Here is an 11,148-nt window from a genome sequence, read left to right as displayed (position 1 = left end):
TGCATGAACTGTTAATGCCGAGCCACAGAGCCGCTTCAGGTCTGTAATGTAGTGAAAGAGTACAGTTCTCCCTGTGGAAGAGTACAGTAGTGAAGGAGAACCGTTCTCCCTGTGGAAGTGTACAGTAGTGAAGGAGAACTGTTCTCCCTGTGGAAGTGTACAGTAGTGAAGGAGAACCGTTCTCCCTGTGGAAGCATACAGTAGTGAAGGAGAACCATTCTCCCTGTGGAAGCATACAGTAGTGAAGGAGAACAGTTCTCCCTGTGGAAGTGTACAGTAGTGAAGGAGAACCGTTCTCCCTGTGGAAGCATACAGTAGTGAAGGAGAACCGTTCTCCCTGTGGAAGCTGTGGAAGCGTACAGTAGTGAAGGAGAACAGTTCTCCCTGTGGAAGCGTTCTCTCTGTGGAAGCGTACAGTAGTGAAGGAGAACCGTTCTCCCTGTGGAAGCGTACAGTAGTGAAGGAGAACTGTTCTCCCTGTGGAAGCGTACAGTAGTGAAGGAGAACTGTTCTCTCTGTGGAAGCATACAGTAGTGAAGGAGAACTGTTCTCCCTGTGGAAGCTGTGGAAGTGTACAGTAGTGAAGGAGAACAGTTCTCCCTGTGGAAGTGTACAGTAGTGAAGGAGAATCGTTAGAGTGTATCAGCGCTGACACTCACAGGTGCTCTGGTCTTCTCCAACATGGTGGAGATACATGGAAATGTAAAACACTGAGCATGAGGCTTTTCTCACCGCCTTGTGTGCGTGCGTGCGTGCGTGTGTGTGCGAGTGTTTGCGTGCCATGAGGGTTGGTGAGAATAAGGCCTAACATGGGAAAGTTGTTGATGCAAAAATATCTTCATGGAATCCGAGAGATCATTTGGACTCAATGTGGAATTACATTAAAAATATAAAATATGTAAAAAGTTTGATAATGTAAGTAATGTTAAGTAAGTCAGTCACATGTTCCAATATTTTTGATCACTTGAAAAATGGGTGCGTTCAAACAGAAGGTGCCATGTTCTAAATTGTTTAGCACATTTACATGTAAATATGAAGAAGCTGAAATTCTGATCTCTCGTCTCATTCGTCTTTTGATCTCAAACCCAAACGTCTCCAGTGTTCAGCAAAAGCTGGAATAAGATCAGATCACACCGTTACATGCACACGCAGAAACAGAAACACGCAAGTCCGCAGGCAAAATCATACTGACAACTTTATTAAGATCTTGATTTGTGGGTTAATTCCACTTTGTGCTGCTGAAGGGGTGATGGATATTGGCGAGTTGAGGCAGTACATGTCAGAATTAGTGCTTTATTGGCTGTGAAGCTGCTTAAGGACATCTGTTCTAACATGCAATCTCACACCTTGTAACATGGTTACACAATGCACCTGCTCACACCACTTACACAATCATTTCCTAACACATTCATTCATTTTCAGGATGCGCTTTATCCTGGTCAGGGTGGCCGTGGATCCTGAGTCTATCCCGGGAACACTGAGACGAGACACCGGGTCACACACTCATTCACACTTATAGGGTTAATTTAGAGTCACAGATCTATCAGCATGTGTTTGGGCAGTGGGAGGAAACCGGAGAACTAAGAGGTTCTATCCCTCTATCTATCACTTTCTCCTTTCTTTTTTTCTCCTTACCTTTTTCCTGGCACACTTTCCCAAACCCACTCTATTTCTTTGTTCACTTCGTCTTTCCCTCTTTTTTCTTCTTTCTACGCTTTCATTCTCTCCATTTTAATTCCTAGCCTTTTTCTTCCTCTTTTTGCTTTTCTCACATTCGTTTTCTTCCGCCGTTCTTTCCAGCCTTTTCCCCTTTTCTTACAGCCTCTCTTTCACTCTGCTCACTCTGTCCATCTTTATTTTCTTTTTTTAACTTTTCAAATTTTTTCCTTTCCATTTCACACGCTTTCGTTTTCTCTCCATTTTTTTCCTTTCCTCTTTTTCTCACCGTCTCTTTCTTTCCTTTTTTTGTCTCTGAAACGCGTCCATATTGCATTCCTCCATCATGTGCATCTTCTTTTAGGAAATGAAAAACGTAGGTTGCGTTTAGGTTTATTTTTCATATGTTATCCTACGTTATTCTCCCACTGGTGGGCGTGGCCGGTGTCTGTGACGTCACACCGGTATCCACCGGTGCAAGCTGCCTTTTTTCTGCTACGCGCGGGTTTGGGGCGGACTGAAACAAACACACACATACACAGAGCGGTAATGCTGGATTTGTTTTTTGGTGTGTGTTTACTTCCCCTCATCCTGTAAGCTCGCGGGACACGGCGACATGGCTGCGCGCGGAAACGGAGCAGAAAACAACGACGCCACCGAGGTAAGCGCGCACGGTGAAACCGGTCTCTCTCTCTCTCTCTCTCTCTCTCTCTCTCACACACACACACACACTCGCACACAAATAAGTCTGCAAATACCGCAGTAACACGATAAGCGCATCCCAGAATAGTACAGCAGTTTCGGTTACCATAGTAACCACGTTTACACTGTTCCCTGTAGCGCGTGGATTGGGACGCAGCTTTCATCATCACCAAACACCTACAATAGACATGTTTCACACACACACACACACACACACACACAGTTTTTCTTATTTGGTTCCGTTTTGTTGTGTTTCTTCCTTCGTAACTTGACGCCGCAACCCGGATGTGACACGATAAGCAGCTCGGACGCTGCACGCGCGCGCACACACACATTTGACATTTGTGTTGTTGTTGTGGAGGAGGAAGAAGAGAAGGAGGAAGAATAGGAGGAGAAAGCTGTAGTCCGGAATAAAACGCCACGTAGTCCGCGACCTTCACAGAATGAGTTGTGCCTGATGCGTGGCGATGACGTCATTACTGTCATTTTCTCTCTCTCTGTTTTTGAGCGATTTTCTCTGCTGTAATTTGCAGTATAGGTGTTTTAGGATATGGTTGTTATTTTGGTGTGCATATTTGATTGTGTGTCAGTCATTAGGCTTTATACATCAGCACTGCTGAGTTCTGGATGGTGATTGGTCAGAAGGAAGGTATTGATTAGTTTTCTATAACAGCAGCTCTGACAGTAGCAGCTGCAAATCACAGGGTTATATTAATATTAATGTTCTTATGCGTTATGGTTTCTATAATAACGGCTCATTCACAGGGATGTATACGCTCCACATAAACAGATTAAAAGCCCGCATGAAGTTTTCTGTAAGGAGAGATGTGTTTATGTAACGTTTATGGAAGGAGTCTCCAGTGTCAGCGTTGTGTAACAGTCAGAGGTAAAGCTGTAACTGTAAGTTTTCCCACATCTTCAGGACAGAGGAGTTTACACTTCTTTGCAGTTTCTCTATAACACGATAAGGGAAGTTTTATTAACTTGAAGAGAGAGAATAGAGAGAGGGAATAAAGAGATAGAATAAAGGGAGAGAATAGAGAGAGAATATAGAGAGAGAATAGTGAGAGAGAATAGTTAGAGAGAGAGAATAGCGAGAGAGAATAAAGATAGAGAGAATAGTGAGAGAATAAAGAGAGAATAGAGAGAGAGAATATAGAGAGAGAGTAGTGAGAGAATAGCGAGAGAGAGAATAAAGCGAGAGAATAGCGAGAGAATAGTGAGAGAGAATAGCTAGAGAGAATAGCGAGAGAGAATAAAGATAGAGAGAATAGTGGGAGAAAAGTGAGAGAATAAAGAGAGAATAGAGAGAGGGAATAGAGAGAGAGTAGTGAGAGAATAGCGAGAGATAGAATAAAGGGAGAGAATAATGAGAGAGAATAGTTAGAGAGAGAGAATAGCGAGAGAGAATAAAGATAGAGAGAATAGTGAGAGAATAGAGAGAGAGAATATACAGAGAGAGAGGTATTGAATGGCTAGAGAGAGAGAATAAAGCGAGAGAATAGCGAGAGAATAGTGAGAGAGAATAAAGATAGAGAGAATAGTGGGAGAAAAGTGAGAGAATAAAGAGAGAATAGAGAGAGGGAATAGAGAGAGAGTAGTGAGAGAATAGCGAGAGAGAGAATAAAGCGAGAGAATAGCGAGAGAGAATAGTTAGAGAGAGAACAGAGAGAGAGAATAACGAAAGAATAGAGAGAGAATAAAGAGAGAGAAAATAAAGAGAGAGAATAGAGAGAATAAAGAGAGAGAATAGAGAGAATAAAGAGGGAATAGAGAGAGAAGAGAGAGAATAGTGAGAGAGAGAATAGAGAGAGAATAACGAAAGAATAGAGAGAGAGAATAAAGAGAAAGAATATAGAGAGAATAAAGAGGGAATAGAGAGAGAGAACAGAGAGAGAGAATAACAAAAGAAAAGAGAGAGAAAATAAAGAGAGAATAGTGAGAATAGAGAGAGAATAGAGAGAGAATAACAAGAATAGAGAGAGAGAGAATAAAGAGAAAGAAAATAGAGAGAATAAAGAGGGAATAGAGAGAGGGAATAAATAGAGAGAGAATAGAGAGAGCATAACGAAAGAATAGAGAGAGAGAATAAAGTGAAAGAAAATAAAGAGAGAGAATAAAGAGGGAATAGAGAGAGGGAATAAAGAGAGAGAAGAGAGAATAAACAGAGAGAATAGAGAGAGAATAGTGAGAGAATAGCGAGAGAGAGTAGCAAGAGAGAGAATATAGTGAGAGAGAATAGTTAGAGAGAGAGAATAGAGAGAATAGCGAAAGAATAGAGAGAGAATAAAGAGAGAAAATAAAGAGAGAATAGAGAGAGAAAATAAAGAGCGAGAGAATAGCGGGAGAATAAAGAGAGAGAATAGAGAGAGGGAATAAAGAGAGAGAATAGAGAGAGACTAGCGAGAGAGAATAGTGCGAGAGAGAATAGTTAGAGAGAGAGAATAAAGAGAGAGAATAGAGAGAGGGAATAGAGAGAACAGAGAGAGAATAGCGAGAGAGAGAATAAAGAGACAGAGAGAATAGAGAGAGAATAAAGAGAGAGAGAAAATAAAGAGTGAGAGAATAGCGGGAGAATAAAGAGAGAGAATAGAGAGAGGGAATAAAGTGAAAGAATAGCGAGAGAGAATAGTTAGAGAGAAAGAATAGAGAGAGAGAATAAAAATAGAAAATAAAAAGAATAGAGAGCGAATAAAGAGAGGGAATAAAGAGAGAGAATAGCGAGAGAATAGAGAGAGGGAATAAAGAGAGAGAATAGCGAGAGAATAGAGAGAGGGAATAAAGAGAGAGAATAGAGAGAGAATAGCGAGAGAGAGAATAAAGAGACAGAGAATAGAGAGAGAATAGAGAGAGAGAATAAAGAGAGAATAGCGAGAGAATGAATAGCGAGAGAGGGAATAAAGAGCGAAAATAGCGAGAGAGAATAAAGAGAGAATAGAGAGAGGGAATAAAGAGAGAATAGTGAGAGAATGAATAGCGAGAGAGGGAATAAAGAGCGAAAATAGCGAGAGAATAGAGAGAGGGAATAAAGAGAGAGAATAGTGAGAGAATGAATAGCGAGAGAGGGAATAAAGAGAATAGAGAGAGGGAATAGAGAGAGAGAATAAAGAGAGAGAATAAAGAGAGAGAATAGAAAGAGAGAATAAAGAGAAAGAATAGAGAGAGAGAATAAAGAGAGAGAATAGAAAGAGAGAATAAAGAGAAAGAATAGAGAGAGAATAAAGAGAGAGAATAGAAAGAGAGAATAAAGAGAAAGAATAGAGAGAGAGAATAAAGAGAGAGAATAGAGAGAGGCTGATGAGGGAACGAGTGTTTATAGCTGCTATAAATTACACCGATCAGCCATAACATTAAAACCACTGACCGGTGACGTGAATGATGTTGATTATCTCATTACCATGGCACCTGTCGGGGGGGGATATTTATTAGTCAGCAACTGAACAGTGAGTTTTCGAAGTTGACGTGTTGGAAGCAGGAAAAATGGGCGAGTGTAAGGTTCTGAGCGACTTTGACAAGGGAGAAATTGTGATGTCTAGACGTCTGGGTCAGAACATCTCCAGAACAGCAGGTGTTGTGTGGTGTTCTCGGTGTGCAGGGGTTAGTACCTACCAAAAGTGCACCAAGGAAGGAGAACCGGTGAACTGGTGACAGGGTCATGGGCTCCCAGTACTCAGTGATGCGTGTGAGGAGAGAAGGCTAGTCCGTCTGGTCCGATCCCACAGAAGATTTACTGTAGCACAAACTGCTGAAACAGTTAATGGTGGTTCTGATAGAAAGGAGTCAGAACACACAGAGCATCACAGCTTGCTGCATATGGAGCTGCGTAGCTGCAGAGCGGTCGGAGCACCCATGCTGACCCCCTGTACACCACCGAAACTTCTACAATTACAATGGGCACGTGAGCATCAGAACTGGACCATGGAGCAATGGAAGGAGGTGGCCTGGTCTGATGATTCAGGTTTTCTTTTACATCATGTGGTGGTTGCGCATGTGTGTGTGCGCGCGTGTGTGCGCGCGTGTGTGTGCGCGCGTGTGTGTGCGCGCGCGTGTGTGCGCGCGCGTGTGTGTGCGCGTGTGTGTGTCACTTACCTGGGGAGGCAGTGTGATTCTCTGGTCAATATTCTGCTGGGAAAACTTGCATTATGATATTTTTCTAGTATGACCATTCTGTTTAACGATGTGGGGTGTGTGTATGTATGTGTGTATGTGTATGTGTGTGTGTGTGTGTGTATGTATGTGTGTATGTGTGTGTGTTTGTGTGTGCGTGTGTGTGTGTGTGTGTGTGTATTTGTGTGCGTGCATCTGTGTGTGTATGTGCGTATGTGTGTGTGTGTTAATTATTTTTCCCATCAAGGAGTCGTCACCTTTAGCAATTTTTATTACAAAACATAATTGCAGATCATTTATATATTCTCACCACTGACAGTGATGGATGACTGTGTGTGTGTGTGTGTGTGTGTGTGTGTGTGTGTATCAGTGGTGTTTACCAGACTGTCAGTGCCATGTCTCACACACACACACACACACACACACACACACACACACACATGCCACACAACATACAATACACTGATCTGCTTACACACCTAAGCTTATCTAATACCAGTTCTTTACTCTGTGTGTGTGTGTGTGTGTGTGTGTGTGTGTGTGTTGCCTCTTGCTCAGGCAACGATAACAAACACCCTCTTATTTGCCCTCATCTCTGACATTAAAATGACCTTGTCTGTGTGTGTGTGTGTGTGTGTGTGAGAGAGAGAGAGAGAGAGAGAGAGAGAGAGAAAGAGAGAATAGAGAGAGAGAATAAAGAGAGAGAATAAAGAGAGAGAGAGAATGAAGAGATTGAAGAAGCTGTAATACAATACTGTATAATCCACTTAATATCCCATGGATATACACACACACACACCCCTGACCTGTAATGTGTATAGCGCTCTCTGTGTGTGTGTGTGTGTGTACAGGAATTATTTCTGTGAATATTTGTTTCCTTTAAAGTCTTTAGGTTTAATAGTTAGCATGCTAATTAACTGAGATTATGGATGTCTAGTATGCTAAGGAGCTAGTGTGATAAATACCCACTTTGCTAATTATCGGCTTCGATAATGATGGTAAAATCACTGTTTTATTAAATCAGATGGATTTATGCGAACACACAACATGATGTGCTCAACCTTCAACTGTTTCAACTGCTTATAGTCAACCCTGATATATACAGACCCTGAGCATAAGCTAGTTAATGACTGAGGCTAATGGTTTAGCTAGCTAGCATGTAGTCAGTGTAAATGTGTGAAGACAGAATTATCTGGAACTTCAACGTTTACCTCAGAAGCAGTGGTGAATTATTAACAAAAAACTTGGTTTAACTTTTAACACACAGTTATGTAGCGTCGAGCGCTAATCAAACCTCCACAGGGTAGAACTGCCAAATTGGTAGAACTGCCAAATTTTTTGTCCAGAATGATTCTCTTCTGTTCTCTCTCTCTCTCTCTCTCTCTCTCTCTCTCTCTCTCTCTCTCTCTCTCTCTCTCTCTCAGCAGATTATTTATTTAGTTATCTATTTATTTGTATATTATATTTTCTTGTATACAACATATTTATTTATTTATTTGTTTGTTTGTTTATTATTAATGACATTTTATCTACTTCTAAACACACTGTGTAGTGTTGAATCAAGTGTGTGTGAATGTGTGTGTGTTGAAATAAATAATGTCGTATGGTAATTTGTCACCTTATACTGCTATTTTGACACACACACAGTATTTTGATAGTAGAGGCTGACAGTGTATAGTGTGTATATTTTGTAATGCACAAGTTGCTGACTGAAATGAATAAGAAATGCTACAAAGGTTCATCAAAGTGAAGGTACATATAAACACATTTTAAATACAATATGGTGGCTGGTTGACCATGAGCATTACCCGTAATGCACTGCAGAGGAACATAGAACAATTTTAGCCATTGGAATGTGTCTTTAATAGCATTGCGTGTTTCCTCCAACACGTCTCTCCTGGATCAAACCATCAGTGGCGTCTGAGAGTCGTGAACTCCAGAGCTGAGTCATGAGATCATGATGGTTGGTTGAGGGAGGGGCGGTTCTCCTCGCCTGCTCGGGGTAGAGCGAGACATGAAACAGAATTCCCGTTCACTCCGCAGGGGTTCTGTCATAAGTCCTGGTGAAGGACAGGTGGGCAGGGCTTTGGTTCAGCATTTGGAGTCACCAGCGCCACCTGGAGGCTGCGGAGACTCACTACACATTCTCCTCTAACTTTCACAGTATTATACAATCCAAAGGGTCATGGACTGGCAGAATCAGCAAAATATTTCAGAAACAAGAACCTGAAAAAAACAAGAGTTCTGTCACTCCAGTTTTCTAAACATGGCTTCTGTAGCAGATCCTCAATTAGTGTTTATCCAAACTCATGCATTTATGCTAATTATTCATCTGAAGATGCAGAGCATTGAGAAAAGGAAGAGATTTCACAGACTTCAGAGATTCTTGTGTTGCAGTTACCCTGACTCGACAAGACGATGGTGAAAACCCAGAATGTTTAAAGATGATTGGACAGAGAAGTCGGTTTCTGTTCAGAGAACAAGCAGCACTATGGGACAAACATAATTTGGACTACATGAGATCGAGTCAAGAGCGAGTACTGAGGGGGTTGACACGAGACAGAGTGGAAATGAAAGTGAGGTCGCAATCTGTAAACCATTGAATCCTTTCAGAGGCCAAACCTTTACGTCATTACGCCAGTGAGCAGGCTGCTTTGTAGAAGGAATTGTTTCTTGTCAAACATTTTGCATGAGAAAAGAAAAGTAAAGACACAAATATTCTTTTTTTACAAACTTTCAGTCCAAGATTATATTTAGACCAATGCCCAAGTCCAAGTACAAATTCCAAAAGGTCTGAGATGAGGCCAAGTCAGTACATAAAAGAGTTGGACTGGAGTGGTGCAGCGCTAGGTCAGGACACCTGAATGATGTTCAAGTTTCACAGAGCATGTGTGTTAGAGATGTTTAACTGTGAGGCTCCTCAGAGCTGTGGAGTTTAAATGGAGGAGTAGTGTGTGATTCAGCTGCTGCTGCTGTCATCATAAACACTGTCCTGTTGCTCATCCCAGGACTCTCATTCACAATCTGCTCAAACCGAACACCCTGTACACACACTCGTGCTGTCTTAACTCTTCTACACCTGCACACTGGAGTGATGTATAACCACACTGTCCAGTGTCACACAGAAGAGTCCGGTTTCTCTCAAAGTTTCCTCTCAAGTTTTTCCTCACCACCATTTCCTCTAGATAAAGCTGCACTGTGATGATGTCGAGTAGAGAAGTCAAATTCTAATGAATTGAATTGAAATGAATTAATTGCAGAATTAATTGTGTTTGTGTGATTCATCCTGAGCTAAAGTATGTGTGTGTGTGTGTGTGTGTTGTGCAGGAATGCTTCGAAGATGCCTATGATCGAATCCCAGTGTGAGTACGCTGTTATTTATTTTCTTATATAATGTTATAGACATGTAAAAAATATGTTCTACAGCATAAAACACAGAAATTATCATTCAAAGTTTGAGCAGAAAGTGTGTGTGTATTTATGTGTGTATGCGTGTGTGTTTGTGTATGTGTGTATGTGTGTTTATAGTGCCTCTAAGATGGACCTGGCGTCGTCTATAGAGGAGTGCACGATGGCTCTCAACCTGCTGCTGAACAACAGGTTCACTGAAGCTCTGGACGTCCTCAGACCCTGGTACACTAATGCTAAACTGCTTCATTAATAACTGTTTATAGTTAACGTACGTTCGCGAGGACAACGCTAGAGTGAAACTGAGCACATAACATGTCAATCACTCAACCTGTCTCACTGACTTCACACTGATTAGTGTGTTATTTACTTGTGTTTAAATGGTTAATGTGTGTGTGTGTTGTAGGTATAAGGACAGTGTGTATCACGCTCTGGGCTACAGCAGTATTCTGGTGATGCAGGCAGGAATGACCTTTGAGCACAAGGACATTCAGGTTGCCATGACGGCCATCAAAGAGTCTCTGGAAACCTGTCAGAAGTAATTATGGGATGGCAGCGTGGGATTCAGTTTAGCAGGCTTGGTCCTGCAGGTCAACTAAGTGTTTGTGTGTGTGTGTGTGTGTATGTGTGCAGGTTCAGGAAGAGAAGTTCGATGGTGGATTCGCTCTCCAGTTTGGTCTCTAAACAGTCATCTAATGGTCTGAAAGCAGGTGTGTGTGTGTGTGTGTCACATTATATTGGTTGTCATGGTAAAATCATCAGAATCAGAGTCGACTCCAAATGTCAGGCGTCAGATAGCAAAAGTTCAACATCCAGACTGGGAAGGATGTGTTTTTGCTGGACACTGGGCAAGATATAGTTAAGCCACCATGAAAACACACACACACACACACACACATATATATATATATACATAGTGGAGTTGCCATAATAAAAAAATCACATCTGCTGCAGCTGTAATTGACTTGCATTTCTGTTAATGACTATGTGCTGTATATTTTATATATATATATATATATATATATATATATATATATATACATACACACACACACTAATAAACTCTGTGTGTGTTTTGTGTGTGTGTGTGTGTTACAGAGGAGATGCACGCAGAGATTTGTTATGCTGAGTGTCTGCTACAGAAAGCCGCACTGACCTTCATACAGGTCTGTCTCTGTGTGGTTTGTGTTTGTGTGTGTGTGTGTGTGTGTGTGTGTGTGTGTGTGATGATGTGTTTACTCTTTGTGTCAGGACGAGAACATGATCAGCTTCATT

At 41.5% G+C, this 11,148-nt stretch overlaps 1 protein-coding gene across 1 annotated transcript in view; it reads left to right on the top strand.

The window, feature by feature from the left end:
• Positions 1 to 1,470: 1,470 nt before the first annotated feature.
• Positions 1,471 to 11,148, top strand: part of LOC128618917 (tetratricopeptide repeat protein 39B) — a 14,702-nt gene continuing 5,024 nt past the window's right edge. Inside the window, exons 1-7 of the mRNA XM_053642608.1 lie at positions 1,471 to 2,317; positions 9,793 to 9,827; positions 9,994 to 10,098; positions 10,280 to 10,411; positions 10,507 to 10,583; positions 10,972 to 11,039; positions 11,125 to 11,148. The exon at positions 11,125 to 11,148 is cut by the window's right edge and continues 41 nt beyond it. Coding sequence (XP_053498583.1) covers positions 2,273 to 2,317; positions 9,793 to 9,827; positions 9,994 to 10,098; positions 10,280 to 10,411; positions 10,507 to 10,583; positions 10,972 to 11,039; positions 11,125 to 11,148 — 486 coding nt within the window. The 5' untranslated portion in view covers positions 1,471 to 2,272. The remainder of the gene's footprint in view (positions 2,318 to 9,792; positions 9,828 to 9,993; positions 10,099 to 10,279; positions 10,412 to 10,506; positions 10,584 to 10,971; positions 11,040 to 11,124) is intronic.

This window comes from Ictalurus furcatus, chromosome 15, assembly GCF_023375685.1.
Source record: "Ictalurus furcatus strain D&B chromosome 15, Billie_1.0, whole genome shotgun sequence".
Lineage (NCBI taxonomy): Eukaryota > Metazoa > Chordata > Actinopteri > Siluriformes > Ictaluridae > Ictalurus > Ictalurus furcatus.
This window is presented reverse-complemented; position numbering and strand designations above follow the sequence as displayed.